The 19,570-nt window shown below is 49.0% G+C and overlaps 1 protein-coding gene across 1 annotated transcript in view; it reads right to left on the bottom strand.

Annotated features, from left to right (window-relative positions):
- LOC121100409 (kalirin-like) overlaps window positions 1-19,570 on the bottom strand; it is a 117,269-nt gene that overhangs the window by 7,475 nt on the left and 90,224 nt on the right. Inside the window, exons 18-25 of the mRNA XM_040621343.1 lie at window positions 15,724-15,751; window positions 15,084-15,255; window positions 12,923-13,044; window positions 12,163-12,294; window positions 10,493-10,657; window positions 8,449-8,527; window positions 2,782-2,982; window positions 23-161 (exon numbers count right to left, since the gene is read on the bottom strand). Of these exons, the coding sequence (XP_040477277.1) occupies window positions 23-161; window positions 2,782-2,982; window positions 8,449-8,527; window positions 10,493-10,657; window positions 12,163-12,294; window positions 12,923-13,044; window positions 15,084-15,255; window positions 15,724-15,751 (1,038 nt within the window). The remainder of the gene's footprint in view (window positions 1-22; window positions 162-2,781; window positions 2,983-8,448; window positions 8,528-10,492; window positions 10,658-12,162; window positions 12,295-12,922; window positions 13,045-15,083; window positions 15,256-15,723; window positions 15,752-19,570) is intronic.

Here is a 19,570-nt window from a genome sequence, read left to right as displayed (position 1 = left end):
AAGGGCAGCTCTTTCTTGTTACCTTTATGTCCAGATGGGCCACCCTGCAATTGTGCAGGTACTGCAGGGCTTCCATGATGTCCCGGATGTAGAAAGCGACCTTCTCTTCCATCAGCTCGTCGTGATTCATCAGGTAGTCTAAGAGCCGGCCGTCATCCATCCTGAAGGCAGGGAGGAAACGGCCACGGAGACATGTTTGTAAAGAAATGGAAAAACAACACACGTACAAATCGGTCAGAGCTCTAAAATCTCTCCTGCTCCCTCTTACAAATGAAGAGCGATGTTGCCACGCATGCGTATTTTAGTTAGAGCCCAAAATTAATGTTCAGAACTAAAATTAATTAATTTAAAAGTTACACATGTCATGTGCTCCACGGAAGAAATCTGTGTAACCTTAAGACACATTTTATGTTGTTAAACTTAAAAATTGCTCACAAGGAGAAAGGCCTGTCCGAAAGAGAGAAAGTCTTCAGAGAGCGAGAAAGAGAGAGAGAGCAAGCGCTCTGTCTCAATATTCTGATGAACTGGAGCCCGGTGGCTGTAAGCTGCCCCAGGTGTGTTTTGCAGATTGCTTTTATTTGTCAGTTTCTAGCTGGGAAAAATGGAAAGTGGCAAAGTTTATCCTTGGCATTCTTGACCCTTTTTGGGATCCTTTGCCTTTTGAGCAATTTTCCAATCTTAAAAACTGTGACTGAAAACATGGTTGGGGGAGCCAGCCAGATCCAGATTTGAATCGTGATTCTGCCAGCTACAGGCTGAGGGTTTGGGACAAGTCACTTAAACCCTGTGTTGGGTTCTTCATCTTTAAACTGGGAGTCACGGCAACAGCAAAAACACCCACTTCATTACGAGGGCTGTGCAAGAATCAAGCGAGACAATGAGGCATGTAAGCCTAACCGGCAGCAGTAAGTGCTCAGTAAATAGTAACTGTTATCAGGTCCCCTGTGCTCTCTTGAGCACCTAGAGTGACCAGCGGTCAACTGCTATTGCAGTGCGCACTGAGCTGTCAAAGGCACATGCCCCGGAAATGCTCAGGCGGAGGAGCGTGAGCCAGAGGCGGAAACCACCTTTGAGCATAGCGGATTTCCCCCCACTCCAGCCAAGTTTCCATTCTCTTCTCTAGCCTGTTCCTTCCCCTGGTGTCTTCTCCTGCTCTCCTTGACAGGAGCGAAGCCTCGCCCCCCTGCACTTCTTGCAACGCCGCTCTGAGACCTGCAAGCCTTCGCACCAAGTTCACCCTCAGAGCTTTTGGGGAACCCAGATGCCCAGGCCCCACCTACAGAGAAAAGCTCTACCAGGGATTTGGATGGCCACCAAAGGGGAGACCTCTGGTCACAGCATAACAAGATTTAGCACAGGGTTTACCTCGGGCACTGCCTCGCCACTCATCTTTCCTGAATCTTGAGTCCAACAAACACCTTCCTATGTTCTCAGAGCAACCCTCTCCAAGACACCTGTTTCCTTCTCCATATTTACATATTCAACTGAAATCATTCACTTAGTGATCGGTCCTCCTCATCAGACTTTCAACTCCTCAAGGGCAAGGAGCACCCCTTTTCATCTTTGTTCCTTCCAGCCTGGCCCAGGTCCGCACAGCGGCTGGCACACATCAAGTGCTCAGTGAACATTTGCTGAACGAGCTCAAGCCACTATTCTATCTCATTTATTATTATTTTTTAAAGATTTTATTTATTTATTTATTTGACAGAGAGAGACAGCCAGCGAGAGAGGGAACACAAGCAGGGGGAGTGGGAGAGGAAGAAGCAGGCTCCCAGCGGAGGAGCCTGATGTGGGGCTCGATCCCAGAACGCTGGGGTCACACCCTGAGCTGAAGGCAGATGCTTAACGACTGAGCCACCCAGGCGCCCCTATTCATCTCATTTAATCCCTGTAACATCTCTGAGAAGTGGAAATAATTCTTCAGACTTCATGGATGAGGACCCGAGGCCCAGGAATCTAAAGACCCTGCCCCAAATCCCAGAGCTGGGATGAGAGCCCAGACTCTTCACTCCAAGAATGGCTTCCTTCCATTGCACTGTGGGAGCCTGGTAAATCAGCACCTGCCCCTGGAATGATGCCAGCTGGCAAATCCGAAGGGGCCAAGGTTCTGGGTCCACCATATTACCTTGATAGACAAGTGATAACACCTTTTACTGGAACTCGGGTGTAACGTGTTGTCACTTGTACATAAAAATAGTTCACTGCCCACAGAGTACACCTTTTAAGTTAGGAAGCTCCCAACAAACAGGTTAGGTTCTGGAAGGCTGCTTGTAAGTGTACTTGTTAGATCCAAAGTGACAGTCGACCTGCCACCACACAGCTATCTAAAGTATCACAACAGAATTACAAATATTAACAGAGTTGGTTCTGTCTTCTCTTGTTTCTTTTCTTTTCTTTTCTTTTCTTTTCTTTTTTTCTTTTCTTTTCTTTTTAAGATTGTATTTATTTATTTGACAGAGAGAGAGACAGCCAGCGAGAGAGGGAACACAAGCAGGGGGAGTGGGAGAGGAAGAAGCAGGCTCCCAGCGGAGCAGGGAGCCTGATGTGGGGCTCAATCCCAGGACCCTGGGATCACGCCATGGGCCAAAGGCAGATGCTTAATGACTGAGCCACCCAGGCGCCCCTATACTTGTTTTTTTTAAATCTATAAATGGGAACCACATTTTTATAAAACGGACGAGAGAACGTGTGTGACGTACAACCCCTTGTACACTGTAAGACGTTGCCGGAGACAATAAATAGCCCAGACGGCTGGAGGCCACCCGAGACGCCTGTACTCACAGTTCCAGAATCAGGATGTAGGACGTGGGGGACTCGTAGGTGTCGTGGAGAGTGACGTACTGGGGGTGTTGCAGGTGCTGAAGCAAGGCAGCCTCGTGGGCAGCCTGCTCTTTTTTCTTCATTTTTTTGCTAACAAACTTCACGGCGACATCCTTGCGCGTAGCTTTGTGAATGCACTTCTTTACTATGGAGAAGCGGCCTCTGGAGAGCGAGAGGGAGAAAGCGTTTGCTAAGCCTCCTGCATCAGCTAGGATGTGTCGAGTGTTACCTGAAGGGGTCGGACAGTACCACTTCTTAGGAGTCTTACTTCTGCATTTTTAAATTATAATGTTATCCTTTAGAGAAGCCATGTTTCCCTCCTTAGCATTTCAGGGTTCTCTGAGATGCGAAAAACTCATACTATTTTTAGTCAATAGGTTTCTCTGTCACTTTCATCAACAGCAGGTTCGGTTTTCTAAGCAGAGTACGTTTCTGTAAAATACAACCGTAGTAGTAATGTTCAAGGAGGAGGAAACCTACTCTATGATAATTTCAAAAACATTTTTTAAAGAGGCAATTTTTCCTTTTATTTTCTATTTATTATCTTGGTATTATGGAAACTTTCTAATACACACAAAGTAGAGAGAACGGTATAAGCCTGTGCACCCAGCAGCCAGCTTCAACAATCACCAGCATTTTGCCAATCTTATTCCATCTATCCCTTTCCTACCTCTTGCCTTTTTTCTGTAGTATTTTTAGCGAGATCCAGATATCATGTTATTTCACTCTTAAATACTTCGGTCATTTCTAATTGACAAGGACATTTAAAAATGCATCGCCGCCATGCCATCCTCACATCTGACGAAATTAGCCACCCCTAAAACAGAAGGGTTCCCAGACACATCTGTAGCCCAGCAAGAAGTAGTAGGAAAGTGAAGTAGAAGGGGGACTGGTCAGCAGTGGGAGCAGAGACAGGGAGTCAAAGAGGTGACAAGCAGTGCCATCCCACGCCCGTCCCTGAGGCACCCTAACCTACGAGTAGAGGAGTCAAGCATCCAAGGAGCCGTCCATTCCTCTAGCGGAGATGGAGGCATCCAACACCATGGCCACCACGAAGATTGTCCCACTGACTCCTGGACTGGCTCTGTGCTCACCAAGCGACTTTCTGACAATAGTCAGATAGTGTTTCTCCACTACAGATTTTCACAAAGGAAGAGAATATGCTGGGATACCTCGGTGGCTCAGTCGCTAAGTGTCCGCCTTTGGCTCAGGTCATGATCCCGGGGTCCTGGGGTGGAGCCCTGTTCAGCGGGGAGTCTGCTTCTCCCTCTCCTTCTGCCCCTGCCCCCACTCATGCACACTCTCCCTCTCTCCGTCAAATAAATAAATAATAATAATAATAAATCTTTAAGAAGAGAATCTGCTAATCGATAAAACAAGTATTCAACAAATACTAATTGAACGCCTGTTATGTAGCAGACATCATTCTTTTTGCATAGTAAGCAAATATTTGGTCAAACTGGTAGTTCTAGTCTGTATCATAAATTAATAAATTACCATCTGTTTTTTTTTTTTTAAAGTAATCGCTATGCCTAATGTGGGGCTCAAACTCACGATCCTGAGATTAAGAGTCACATGCTCCACAGACTGAGCCAGCCTAGCACCCCTTCCTTATGTTTTTCTTTAACAGATTTTATTTACTTGAAAGAGAGAGAGGGAGAGAGCACGGTGGGGGGAGGAACAGAGGGAGAGGGACAAACAGATCCCATGCTGAGCACGGAGCCTGAGGCAGGGCTCCTTCTCACTACCCTGAGATCATGACCGGAGCTAAAGTCAAGAGTCCGGGGCTCCACCACCCGAGCCAGCCAGGCGCCCCCATTCTGGTTTTTAACAGCACTCTCTCGTTTGATTATTAGAGGTCACCCGTCCCAGAGGACTTTGGACTCATGAAAACAATTGAATGCTAGGGAGAGCTCACCTCAACTAGGTGGCCATGCTGAGCTGCAGCTGTTTTTTGTTTTAAAGATTTTATTTATTTATTTGAGAGAGAGAGAGAGAGCCCATGAGTGGAGGGGTAGGGTGGGGAGGGGCAGAGGGAGAAGCAGACTCCTCGCTGAGCAGGAAGGCCAATGTGGGCTCCATCCCAGGACCCTGAGATCATGACCTGAGCTGAAGGCAGAGGCTTAACCCACTGAGCCACCCAGGCGCCTCTATACCTTAATTTTTGTGTGTGTGTGTGCTTATCCAAGTTACGCATCCCCATGATCTAAAAAGTCAATTAGCTTTAAGGTTTCTTATTAAAACTAATAGTATCCCATCCTCCCGCCCCAACCCCATTTTCCTTACCTGAGGGGGCAGTTTAACATATCAGGTAATTATATGTTAGTCTGTTATTTGGGGGAATCTACGCTTGTGTGGCTTCTTGGTGTTTCAGTTTTCATGATAATCTGTTGACACCCACTCTGGAAAGGGAGATGTTAGTCTCCCCGCCTCCGCCCCGTGCTCACCACATGACCACTTTTCCCATCCCCTGTCCTCCCAACAGAATGATATTTTAATCAATATTCAGTGTTTCCATTATTGCAACTAGGTCAGGGCTATTCACAGCTGCAACTCCGGTAAACAATGAATATTTTCCTTTTTGTGACAGAATTCAGGCCTCATCTCTGACAAAGACTGCCCCTTATGAGAACCACTCAGAGATGAGCGCGGGACGAAGGAGTCCCCGCGGGGTGACCGAGTGATGGTTCACAGCCGAGTTCAGCTCGCAGAGCCTCGCTGTGCTTCTGCGGGTGTGTTCTGTCTGTGCACAGCCCGGACGGAGCCCAGGATTTGTGTTGTTCCAGGCACAGGACGGGGGCTCTCCTTCTTCAGCTCCCTCCTCACTGACATTTCCCACACATTCTTTGCCTCCCAAGGGCCCGTTTTCGTAGATGGGATTCCTCCAGAGTTCTAGCTTCTTGCTTGGGTTAAAGCAACGAGAGAAATAAGGGAGGCAGGGAAAGGCATTTTCCTGCTCTCTTCAGCTCAGAGGGACCCCCTTTCCTGTCTTTTGGCTGAAAAGATGGGTTTCTTTTGGAGTTGCCCCCGTGCATGCTGCCCAGTTCCCTGTTTGGCCCGCCCTTGGGTTAAAGCCCAACAAACAACCCAGAGAACTCACTGCGGCTGTCCTTGACTTTCTTCAAGTTTTAACTTGGCTCCCCACTCACTGTGTTCTTGACTTTTCAGAATCCTGAGGTAGTTGCTTTTTTGTATTTTGTCCAGGGATTCCGGTTGTCATCAGTGGGAGAGATAGGCCACAGTGGGCTTACTCAGTCTCGGCGGGCACTGGAAGTTGGCTCATTTTGAAAGCTGGGGACTAAACAGTGTTTGGAAGCTCTGAGTAGGGGGTGGGGGTGGGTCCTGTCAATGTGACCTTCACTGTAGTGTGATCTGAGTGGACTGTTTAGTTGGGAAAGTTCCAAAGTCAGTATCTTTAAGACTTTCTTCTTGGGCTGGTCAGCTTTCCCAGAGAAAGATCTTCCTACTTCCTGCCTAGACAGTGAAGCCCCAGTTGTCCCCTTTTGGAGGCCGGGTGGTTGAGAAAGCTGGGGTCCCGAGCATCCAGCATGGATATAGTCTCATAAGGGGCCTGTTTGCGGGAAGGTTCTGCTGCCCCCGATTGTGCCAGTGTCCCTGGGAACGGAGGCACTTCGCTTTACCTGTCTAGAGAATGAACCTCCAGCCTTTTCCTGGGTGGGGAAGGACGGCCCTACAGCTGCCTGCCGCTGGGGAGGAGATCCGGAGCCACGACCTGTCACACAGTTTCAGCCACTGCTTCCCATTTCAACGTCCTCTTCACACCAGGGTGCAGAGGGTACTTGATGCTGCCAGGACCCAAGCCTTTGGGGAATCCTGCTGCAAAAGTTACACTGGCTCTCACTGGACCCCACGACTGACTTGGACTCAGTTCCTCGGGCTCCTAGGTCATTTGTCACTCTTTCACTTGTTTTCTGCTTCAAATATGTTACTGTAGTTGTCTCTTCTTTCAACGTCCTCATCCTTATGTGCCTGATCAGAAAAATTCCTTTAGTGGGGATTCGGAGAAGTCTCAGGACGGAGTGAAAACAGATGGCTGGGTTCAACCTGCCATCCTCGCCTGGAGGCCTGGCCCTGCTGCCTTTTTGAATTCCGTACAAGTCGCCAGTCAGCATGCCCAGGGGACAACTCTCTGGTTCTTTACATTTGCCGTGGTGCCCGTCTAGTTTACTTCCGGCTAACCGTGCCATGCTCCAGTGCTCTTTCCTTCTCTACATCGACTTTAGAAGCAAAGATGGTTCTTTCTGCATCACGGTTTTTATACTACTTAATTACCAGAGAGCTATTTTTAACAAGATAGTCATTTAGGCTTAGAATTCTAGGTTTACGTGCAATGGAGACAAATGACTCACGTCTATGGCCCACAGATAACTTCGTGTGTCTCCCGTCAGTATCTAGATGTTTTATTTCCCTTCTGCTCACATCCAGCATTTTTAAAGGATCTCCTGAAAATAGGAGGACTGTACTTGGAGGAGAGGAAAACGTCAGATGGCTGGGGATGAGATTTAAAAAAAAATCGATTGCCTTGAACAGATCAGAAACTTGATCTCCCCTTGGGAAAGACTAAGCCATCCATCTCTCCTAGGTAAAACATGCCTTCGCCTACGGCCCTCAACAGCAAATGCATGTCCTGGGAAGGGAATCGCTGGTGCACGTAGGCGATGGAGCCAGTTTCATTTAGAACCAGGTGGGGATTCGAGTCATTCCTGGAGTCTCACCTAACTTGACAAAACTTCAGTATAATGGGGCAAACTAGATTTCCATGGCTAGAGCTTATTTTTGACAAAAATTGCTACAGTGAGAAACCACATATGTGTGGTTTACTAAAAACAAACACAGGCTTAAGAATTGGGTAGGCCAGGGTTGGAATCCGGGCTCTGTACTTACTAGTTGCAGGACCTTGAAAACGTTAATTTCCCAAGCCTGAGTTCCTTTCCTGGAAATCCAGGCAAACACTCCCTCACAGTGCAGCAAGGATTACATCAAATACCTCTCATACGATATCTGCCTAGTATCCGGAACACTGTCGATACTCAAGAAGCATCAACACCGTGTAAATTTCCATCGCCTTTTTTCCCTCTGGCCACACAAGGAGTGAGAGGAGAGCAAAAGTTGGTTTTTGATGAAAAGTATTATGACGAAAGGTCATGAATTACACTGTGACTCCTGCTTAGGAAACGGGAATAGCGAACATTTGGGCTCTCTTCGCAACCTCCGTCACAAGCACCCGCTCGGGGAATGCTGTGCCTCGTAGATTTCTCTTACAAGGAGGAAAAAGGAAACAAATCATAGCTGAACTGAATGATAATGAAAGTGCCGCGTATCAGAACTCGGGAGGCGTAGCTCACGTGGTACTTGGAAGAAAAGGCGGAGCCTTAGATTCTTCTACCAGAACAGAAGAAAGGCTGACGGCTGACGAGGGAAGCCTCCCTTCCAACTTAAAAAGTTAAAAAAAAGAGCGGTGAAGAGACACATAAATATTTGAGTTTTTTTCTTGCTACAGAGAGAATACACTTAGTAAGGAGAAACAAATAACACGAACGCAAGTCGTTATTCTGAGGTGATGATGTTAAGGGGCCGTGAACGAAGGAATAGAAAGCGGGTCATTACCTTCCAATTTCATTCAGCTCAGTATAAGCCGAATCAAAGTTTTCCTTCCAGGAAATGGTGGCACCGTCAGCAGCAGCATCTTGGAAGAGAGAGAATCCATGATACTGAGGAAGTCATATCAGAATAAAGATTCACAGAAAAGTGTCTGCATCGCCCCAAAGCAATTCTCGTGACCAAATATGGAGTCGAACTCAGTGGGAAAATGCCAGGATTCTCTGAAATGTTGTTTTTAAAAATATCATCCAAGGGGAAGCTGACATGACAGAGTCAGACCCCTCACCCCCACCCCGGGCCATCTACATAAACAAAAGAAAACGTGGGACAATTGGAGATGTAACCTCTGGATATTTTTAAAATAGAAATTTGGCAGAAAAAATTAAAAGAGAGGGAGAGAAAAACACATGGAGGGCCTAGAAAAGCCAGTGAGAATCAGGGCTGAGGGGGGATGCGGTGGAGGTTGGGGGAAGAGTTACAAGGGCCCAGGGGAGAGAAGGAGAGGAATGTGCTCAGAACACCCGAACCACCGCGCTCTGTCACCCGGCGGCCTCAGACAGGGACGAGCTCAGCTGCTATACTGGATGACGTGGCTTAACCCGAAACATGTTGGCAGCATCACCTTATATGATGTGTTAATTCCCTGGCAATGATTTACACGTGCACGTGCGGGCACGTGTGCGTGCGTGTGCACACACACAGAGACACGCACGCACACCAATACGTATTTGTGCTGTCTCTCGGGACCAAGGCTCACAAGAAGGAAGACACGAGGCAGAATTTCGTTAGTGGCTTGGGAGGAGAGGACCAAACCGGCAGTGTGGCTCTTGTGACCCGGGCCACCCCAGGCCATCCAGAGCACAGCTGGGCTGAGGCTCAGGTGCCTCACCTATGCTGAATTCTAAGACCCAGGGCCAAGGTTTCCCAGTGAGTCATGGGTCCAAGGGAGCAAGGCCACTGGGAGGGAGCTGAGCCTCTGGGGACGGGCTGGGGAGCCCTTCCAGAGTCAGCGGGGGTGGGGGGACTGGGCTGCAGCTGAAGGCCCTAGAAGGTCTCTGAAGCCCCTCTGGAGACTCCGGGATCCCTTAACCCAGAGGCACACAGGTCTGTGGTCTTCCCAGGGCAGTGAGCTCCTCCTCCGCCCCTACACACACAGCCCACTCCTTGCACCACGGAGCACCTCACTACTTGGAGATTTCTTCAGGCTAACAAGTATCCTCTTTCAGATTGTTCCTGGGACCAGGGGGGCCTGGAGACAGCGAATAGGTGGTATTTGTGAAATACTCACACGTAGCTATAGGTGTGTTTTCATTACCCAACACATCCACATAGAATGTATCTACCTTGAGGGGCGTCTGGGGGGCTCAGTTGGTTAAGGGTCTGCCTTCTGCTCAGGTCATGATCCCAGGGTCCTGGGATGGAGCCCCAGGTAGGGATCCCTGCTCAGCGGGGAGCCTGATTCTCCTTATCCCTCTGCCCCTCTTCCCACTCCTATGCGTGCTCTCTCTCATAAATAAACAAATAAATAAATAAATGAAATCTTTTAAAAAATGTATCTACCTTGAAAAAAGACATTCTGGGAATGCTGGGTGTGGGGAAACTATCAAATACTCATTTTGATTCAAAGCCTTCAAGTAGCTGGCTTTCCTCTCCCCAACGTACATTGGTGAACAGGGCTATCTCTGCTGCTATGAGGCACACTTACACCTGGCAGGGGGTCCCAGGGGAGAGGGGGTCTGGTGTTCCCATCTAGGAAGGGGGGCAGATTGCATCCACGTGACTCATGACTCCTGCCCACCCCTCTCTGTTCCTGGAGACACACTCAGGTGCCCAGGGACCCTGGCAGGCCCCGGGGTAGACATGGGTAGCAGACCTCACTTTTGCTCCAAGACCATTGAAATCACACTTTTCATCAGGTCTCTGAAATGTCACTTGACTGAAGCCACTGGCAACTCCAGGTTGCCAACGGCCAGCCGGCACCTGTGAGCGTGTGAGCTGGCCAGGTGCCTTGCATCCCCCGCCTGGGGTGCCGGGCATGGCCGGGACTCACCGTACTCGGGGAGTCGCACAAACTCGGAGGGCTCGCTGGGAAGGCTGATCCCCCAGGGGTTACTGGCGCTGACTCTGAACTGATAAGGACTCCCAGGACTGAGGTCCTCGATGACGAGGTAAGTGTCCAAGGTCGAAGCCACCGACTGCTGCCAGGCCTGGGAACCTAGTGCGCAAGGATTCCGAGGAGAGGAACAGAGGAAAAGCCAGAGGGACATTGTTTCAAAGACCTTCAGCAAACAAAGAGGGGAAAGTTGACACATTCCATTCAAGGAACAGCTGCGCTACTGATTGGGCTCTGAAAGCCTGAGGGCCAGCGGGGCAGGTTTGGGCTCCATCTCATAAATGATCGACTAGATGGTGAGGGGTGTGAGAGCAGCTGGCCTTGAAGACGCCCTTCATTTCCAGATGGGCATGAGTGGGAGTGAGAAGGCAGAGACAGTACAGATGCTACAGAGGGACGTGTGGCAACTTTCTGATACGGCATAAAAATGTATTATAAACCACAAGAGGAGAGAAAATATGCATCTGGAAGTGGAAACAAACTAGAAGTGAACAGGCACTGAGCACTCCACGCATGTGAAGCACCGGGCCGGGCGTCCCCGTGATTCTCCCATTTCACTTTCACACTGAAATCTCCAGACCCCCCCGCGGGCTGGGGAACAGAAGAAACGGAGGCTCAGAAAGATGAAATGATCTTCTCATGACAACTGCATGAATGCGATGAGCTAAGAACTGAACGGTGCGGAGGGAAGTACTAGCTTTGCGAGACGGGTCCCCCGGCCCAGCACGAACACCTCTGTGCTGAGGGGGACACCCAAGAGCAAACAGCTTCACAAAGATGCAGGAGTCAACAGCTTTGTAACCGCCCAGGGCCTGTTCGGTAGAAGAAAGAAGAGTTGAGATACTATGAGCGATGGCGAGCACAGCAAATGATTTGGTTCTGGGCACGAACAGTGGCTGGCAATTCAGCTGGGTATGTCATTACGTAGTTCAGAGATGTGTTAGTAACAACTAGAGTTACCTGGCAGCTTCTCATATAACTAATTCTTCTGGACAATCCGTGACAGCTTCAGGTGTTTCTAACGTAAATGTAAATGCATGTAAATGTAATGAATTTAAAGAGTGAACAGTTTTTAAAAATCATTGTACACGTGTATGTATGTAAAATTTAGAGATCACACAAAATGCATATGCGATCTATCTTTATATACGTGATCTCTGTATTTTATCTGGGGGTGGGGTAAAGCTCTGCTCATGCTACCCTAGTTATCACTCTGGGAGAAAGGTCACGAATTCGCGAACTTGACACCTCGGTTTAATACCAGCCCTGCCTTTTACTAACTCCTGCCTCGTGTTCCTTAACTTTCTTTAGGCCTTAGCCCCCTCATCTGTAAAATGGGCCTGATTGCCCCTGTCTGGGGGATAGGGCTTAGTAAGGACAGAAGTGCCCATGAAGGCACTTTGAAGTCTGCCAGGAGTCCTTATCAGTCTGGTGAAAACCACTGCTGGAAGTCAGAGATCAGAAGGCGGCTGTAGTCTTTATGCTGAGTTGGAAGACACGAGAAGAAACGTCTGATAAAAGGCATGAAGGCAAGTAGTTTATGACTCTGAAGGACCTCCTTGGAGGAAGGGGAGAAAGAAACAGAAGAGTAGGGGGAGCCAGCGCACCTTCCTCTCTGTACTCCACCGTGTACCCGGAAATGGTGCAGTTTCCCGTGCTGGAGGGGGGCAGCCAGCGCAGGATCACGGAGGTGCGGCTTCGCTCCTGGGCGATGGGGCGGTTAGGGGCCGCCGGAACACCTTCGGAGACAGACGTTATGGTCAGGTGCTATTTCTGCAGAATTTGGCCTTTTGCACCATGTTTCCTAGGAAACATGACCTTCCCCGTGTCTCAAATTTTTCCTACGGCCTATTCCACTAAGTGGCATACCTTTCTCCAGGCTCTGGAGCGGCCTGCCAGATACACTTTGGGGTTAGAAATTCTTCCTCGGGCTAAAGACTGCACGCTGGAGATAACGCTTGACCTGGAAACTATGCAGGAGGTTATGGGGGGCCACAGACAGCTCTTAGTGAAGATTCCTTCCCTTCCCTTCGCTGGACTTTAGGATTTCACAATGGACCTTTTCTTCCCCAGGTCTCAGGGAACCCTTGTAATGTCCACTTAAAATATTTGATTAACATAAATTCGTAGAGACAGGAAGTAGAAGGGTGGCTGCCAGGGGCAGTGGGGAGGGGGAGGGGGAGCTATAGTCATTGTTTAATGGATATAGGATTTAGTTTTGCAAGACGAAAAGAGTTCTGGAGATGGGCTGCACAGCAATATGAATGTACACTCAACATTGGTTAAGGTGATCAGTTTTATGTTATTTATAGTTTACAATAAAAGATATTTTGAAAGGATAAAAAGTGGTGAACCGAGAGCCCGTACCTTGCACTTTAACTGTAGCAGACGTGGACGTGGTGCCGTGGTCGTTTGTTGCTATGCAGGTATAAATCCCACTGTCTTGGGGCATCAGATTGCAGATCTTCAGGGTGATTTCCCCTGAATCACTAGAGACACCAAGACGAGGCTCTTCAGACTTCAGTAACGACACAGTTGACTGATGGGTAAAATCCCACAGGATGGGCACATAGTGTGCTGAGCTGAATCCTCAGGCCCAAGGTCTCGTCCCAGCTCTGGGACTTTCCTACACACCTTGGGTGATCACCTTGTCTTTCTATATTCCCATTTCTTTATGGAGGGGAAACTCTTGCCACCCCCATCTCTCATGTTTATTGTATATAGGGTATAGGGATAGAAAGGAGTAAAGCGAGATAAGAATTAGAACATGGTTTGAAATATATAAAGCCCTATGCAATATTACTGGTATTATTACCACTAGCAAATTTGTCCTAAAATAGTCTCATAGAACAGTAACAAATAGTACAAGAAAATGGAGGGGCGCCTGGGTGGCACAGTCGGTTAAGCATCCGACTCTTGGTTTCAGCTCAGGTAGTGATCTTGGGGTCCTGGGATTGAGCCCCATGTGGGACTCCACGCAGAGCATGGAGTCTTCTTGGGGTTCTCTCCCTTTCTCCCTCTGCCCCTCCCCCCACGCTCACATGCGTTCTCTTTCTCTAATAGGTCAATGAATCTTAAAAAAAAAAAAAAAAAGAAGGGACACCTGGGTGGCTCGGTCAGTTAAGTGTCTGCATTCCCTTTGGCTCAGGTCGTGATCCCAGGGCCCTGAGATCGAGCCTGCATCAGGCTCCTTGCTCAGCGGGGAGCCTGCTTCTCCCTCTCCCTCTCTCCCCCCACTCCTGTTCTCTCTCTCCCTTGCTCTCTCTCTCTAAGGAAATAAATAAAATCTTAAAAAAAAGATTTAATTAAAAAAAAAGAAAATGGAATGACTGAGAATGAAAATGTTTAAGTATTTCAAATTCTATTGGGGACCCTCAGAACAATTAAGTGAATCAAATAAAGGGCAAATTCCACCACTAAATGCTGACTTCCCTAGTAGTCCCAGTCTGGGGTCCAGGATGTCTCAAGGGAAGCACTGCTCAGAAGGGTGAAGTGCGGCAGTCACAGCCAACCCCACTCCCTTGCCTCTGTGGAGACACACACAGCCTGCTGGTCCTCGGGACCTCACCAAGCACGGCTCTCACACTAAGTTCCATGGCCCCGCTCTTCTTGGGACCCGGCCACACCTGGCCATCTGTGCTGGGAATACCATTTCATATGCACAAAAATTAAGCTAATGGATGGGAGTTTGATTCTAGGTGATTCTTTGATAAATGCTTAAGCACTTAGGGCTTGTTACTGCTTGTCCCCTGTAAACAGTAGTACACAATAAATATGAACAGAATGATTGGAAGGCAGTCAATCAAGTTTTTTAAAATAGCCTTTCTTTGTGGAAGATGTGTATGGCTGGATTTTCTGTTTAACGTTGCGTATTTTGGAGTCTTTTTTTTTTTTCTTCTAAGAAAATTGTTCTTAGGTTAGTGGAGGAATTCAATAGATCACTGTTGCACGGGATCCTGATGGGCACAAAGAAATACCAAGCTGTTGGGATGTGAGACCCACATTCCTCCCACGGGTCTGGAGCCTTTGCCATTACTAGTAACATAGAGATTCTCCTGGGGATCCTTTGGGAAAGATCAGCCAATCGGTGAATGTAAGTCAGTGACCGCCAAAGTGCTTCGAAAGCATGGTTCATGGCTGACCTGAGATACGGAGGCTTATGTTTTTGAGTGTGGGTCCAGAACGCAGTCTTTCCACACTGTCCTTGTAGGTTCAGCTATGTCTATGTGATGCTGAGCAGCACGTGACCAGGTGCTGGCCCTCCCCCAGATGTCTGACAGGCTCGGTGGCGGGGCGCATGAGGGGGCGTGGGGGGGCTGTGCCTACAGCTCCCAGCCCTGATGCACCGTTGTGTGAGAGCACTAGCACGAGAGCACGCTTTCCTGAGCCGCCCGTGGCTGTTGACTCCATTTCTCCCCTAATCAAGGCCAAGCATCTGTGCTAGAACAGACTCCAGGGCAGCTGCCAGGAACCAGGACAGAGGCTGCGCCAAGGTGCTGGCGGTGTCGATGTGGGGCGATCAGCTTACCAGGAGGAGACCGTGTATGTGGCCGAGCTGTTGTCCGTGTCAAGGATGTTCTGGTCTGGACCCTTCCAGGTGATGGTGGGCTTTGGTCGCCCACAGACTTTGCACTGCAATGTCACCGTGTCCCCAAGCAAGCAGGTCACATCCACTAAGGGCACAAGGAATTCTGGGGCCACTGTGGTCAAATGGACACAAATCATCATTTAGAACAAACAGAATAAATAGCCATTTTATAACACCACCCTCTCCTGCCCCCGTGTCATGATTCAAATAACCTTCAGCTTAATACTGTTGAGTCATCCGTGTCCCATGAAGAAGTATTTTAAAATAAATGTTTATTGCAGAAAATCAGGAAATACAGATAAGTAAAAAGAAGAAAAATCTCCGTGATTCCTGACACAGGGGTGACTACTGCGAACATTTTAGTGTATGTCCTTTGGGCTTTCACCAGCCCCCTCTTCCGTACACCAATTACACATACTGCCAGTGGTGGACTCTCCCACCCCAGCGGTTTGTCAAGAACACCCTTCCTTGCCCGTAGCACGGAGCTACATACCATCATCTGCAGCCTCTCCCTCACTGCCGGATTTGCCCCAATTTGGTTAGCCAACCCCCATGCTCTCGGTTCTACTTTTTAACTCACCTTCTTGGATGAAATTTGGATTTAAGATCTGAAAAACACAAAGAAACAGAAAATGGCTTAAACCCTAAACTACTGCAAGAGAACAGGAGACTTTTGCCGTCTCGAGTAACAAGGAAGCATACGGTTTAGGGAGCTGAAGCCTGCAGGCCGGGCTCTCTTGCGACCGTGTCAGCGTCGCGGGAACAAGCCCGGCCCCGCTCGCCTCGCCTCTCCTCTCCTCTCTACCCTGGTCTTCACGTGCGTCTGGGCGGCCCAGGGCCCCAGGCAGGTGCATGACACCTGCAGGCTCTGCTGGCTGCAGCTGGCCTTTCTCTCCTGCGTTTCGCTTCCTCAGTGGCCCTTCCTCCCCGTCAAGTGCATAAAAGCCATCCTCCCTGCCCCGCTCCGGCCTGCGCTCGACAGCGTGCCGGCACCGTCCTTCCCGGCGTCACGGAGCTTCAGAAGCAGAGCGCCTGCCACGCATCAGGCAGGAATGGTCATTGACATTAACCACGAGCCATTAACCCGCTGGTTTCCTTCCAGATGTAGCCCCTCACCCCAAACAGGCAGCGTTCTCCTCACGCAGCTACGGGCCGAGCTCGTCTGGTTGCAGGGGAAAGGGAAGGTCACACCCGTCCATCCTGCCCCCAGCATGGCCTCCTGTCGCCCAAGGCTCCAAAGGGCAACTTGAAAAGCACTGACCTAGGGGTTCTAGCCCTTTCTGCTGCCTAGATGAGAACACGGACTTAGGCCAACGAAGTGAGCTGACGTTCGCGTGGCTGGTTGGCAGAGACGCTGTGGGGGCTCTTGACCCACATTGGAAGGGCTGTCTCGTGACCCCATGGATCTTCACAGAGGATGGGCTTCTGGCTGACTAGCCATGCCGAAAAGTCACCCCTTCTTGATTTTTCTCTCATCTTTTGTTTTACCTCTAATCACATGAGTGCAGGTTATAAAGCTCGGCGGGGTGAACGAAACGTGGGTGTCGGAGTCAGAAAGGCTGGGGCTCACCTCCTTTGTTCCGTGTGATAGTCGCTTATGATATATGACATCAGTTTGCTTCTCTGTAAAATGGGGATAACTAATACCTATTGCCAAATGTTATCGCCAAGATCAAATGAGTACCGCATGTCAAGTGCACGGCACAATGCTTGACAAACAGCAAGTATTCAATGACTGCTTGAGCACAGAGAGATGACCGAGTTCTAGTCATCTGCCTTCTACTAAGCAGCCTATTGTTACAGCGGCTTTTCTCTAAGAATTTGGGTTGGAAAATTCTGTCCTTCATAAATGAGGCCAGACAGCCCCCATGCCTTACAAACGGCCCGCTGCGGCGTTCATACTCATCTCCCCGTATTTACTCCTGTTCTATGTGAATACGGTTTCCATCTGTTCGCCCCTTAATCAGGATCCAGCCCTTTGCAACAAAGGTGCTATTTCCCCCCTTTGGGTTCCCCTTTGCAAACCAATTGTGCACATACAGCACCCAGTTTTTTCATGAAGTGAGCTGTGGAAAACCTGCAATGCCGAGTCCTGGGGCTGCCAGGTCTTGAGACTGACCTTGGCAGTGCCCTCTGCTAGTCTCAAACGCCATGGACACCGCTGCCCGGCCTTCCTTTAAATCAGTGGTTCTCAATCCTTAACCCTGGCAGCTTTAAAAACACAAAAAGACCAATGCCTGGATCTCAGGCCTAGAGATTCTTACAGTTGGTGTGAAGTGGGGCCAGGCATCGGGATTTTTGAAAGCTGCTTCAGGGGAATCAATGTGCACCCTGGTTTGAGCAAAGCTACTAGAAGCCCCCTCTATCCAAGGGAACTGGTCTCAGGTAAATCAACTCCCAGCCCCTGAGGCTTTTCGGGGGGGGGGGGAGATGTGGGGGCATTTGGTAGAAGCTGCTTTTCCCACACCTAAGAGACCCCCTCTTTGTGAGGAGACACAAGGCTGTGACAGGGGGACAGCCAGGGAACATGGTGGACAGCACCCCAGCACCGGTAGCGGTGCCGAGGAGGCCACAAAGGTCTGCGCCTGGCTTAGGCGAGGCAGAGAGAATGACATCTGCACCAGTCATTTCACAGTCCAAGAAAAGGAGATGAAGAATATCTTCTAAACGTTATCAGGGCTTATCACCGGGTGGCGAGATCAAGGGTGGCTTTTCCCCTGTTCAGAAAACTTTATCTCCTCCTCCGGGCTGGTGCAAGGTTTTACAGATACAGACATGCTGGGATGGAGATCCTTCCCTTAGGATTAATAAAATGTCTGAGTTTTCTTCCTCTTCTCAGCTGAGCTTTCCAAATATCCTGCAAGTCTGTTTCACTTTTATAATCTTTTTCAAAGGAAAAAAAGGCAGTCCGAGCTACTAGACTGTAGGTTCCTTAAGGACCAGAGCTGTTGTTTTTCTTGGTCCTCAGGCTCCCAGCCTGGCTTCTGCAAAATGGACATTTAATACATGTTGTTTGAATGAGTATTTGACCTTTGTCCTCATTCCAGTTCTTCCAAGATTCGGAGATGGCTTATAAACAGAATCTGGAGCTAGGTCCATGCGCTCTAGAAAATAATTACTTTGGGGGATATGACTAATAATATTTGATCAGACTCTGTGTCCAAACACAGATGGAAAGCAAACTTGGGGAAAGTGATGAAAACACAATAAAATCCACTGCGTCTGAGAGAGGAGGTTCGCAGGAGTTCCACTCCGGAGGAAATATCAACTCCAGGAACGGACAAAGCACATAGTATCCAGACCCCAAGCCAGACACACTCTCTTGTCTTGGACAACATTCTTAAGCAGCTTAGGCCTCCATTTTAGCTGTAAATTGGGGGTAACGGTGCCCACCTGAAAGCTTGTTTGACACAAGGGCTCGTTTGTTCCAATCAAGATTTATTGAGCTGCCCCTTGGTTGTGGCAGCATTGAGCAAGGCAGTCATGCTCACCACCCTCTTTGGGCCAAAAGTCTGGTGGGTAAGAGGGAATTCAGTGGCCTCTGCACAGCGTCCAGGATAGTGCCTGGCCGATGTTAACGACCAGCCTTCAACAGACACGGAGCACTGCCTTCTCCCTCGTCCCACCTCCCCTGTCAGGGCTTCAGGGTAGAAACGATTTGGGAATGCTGCAGCTTTGTCTAGTGGCCTGTATTTCCCATCCTGATGGGAATCCACAAGGGTGTAAGACAGTGATTACATGCCAGGAGTGACAGGGAGGAGACAAACGGCCCGTTCCTACATTATAACATTTCAAGTGGGGTTTCATAAATCTGCACTGTGGTAATACTTAAAAAAAAAAAAAGCAAAAAAAACAGCACCCCAAACTGCTGCGTAGGGAATTTCTTGCCTTATTTCTCTTTCCTATTACTCTCAATTGCATTCAGGATATTATTAAACACATACATCATTTAAAAAGCAAATCTTCCTAATTTGGATGTAGACTTAGCAGGAGGTTGGAGAGAAAGGTTGCCAACAAGGGTTACTTGCAGGTTCTCTCTCTGGAAGGGGCTTGTGGAAGGCATCAGTCTTCACCCCTCTGCCTCTTGGCCGGCTCAAGCGTTGCCGATAATGGTAATAACACCAGGGATTTGTGTAACATCATATAGTTGGCATAATCCACTCACAGACTCCTTCATTCGCTCATCCCAGACTCTGGGAGGATGTGCCGAGCAGGTGTTATTTGTTCCCGTTTCCAGATGAGACAGGGGAGTGCATGTAAGCTCACACAGTGCTCCTTCCACCATAGCGTCCCATGCACAGGCAAAGTGTTGGAAAAGCACTGTGACACTTTGTCCCTGCTGTCAGAGGTCTCCCTGCCTACTTTGGCTCCCCAACCTTGCTCTCCATCCCGTCTCTACCTAGTCCTCCCCTTTAAACTCCTCTAGC

This window comes from Ursus maritimus, unplaced genomic scaffold (assembly GCF_017311325.1).
Source record: "Ursus maritimus isolate PB19 unplaced genomic scaffold, ASM1731132v1 scaffold_4, whole genome shotgun sequence".
In the NCBI taxonomy this organism is placed as follows: domain Eukaryota; kingdom Metazoa; phylum Chordata; class Mammalia; order Carnivora; family Ursidae; genus Ursus; species Ursus maritimus.
Note: the sequence above shows the minus strand (reverse complement) of the source record. Positions and strands in the feature narration are given on the sequence as shown.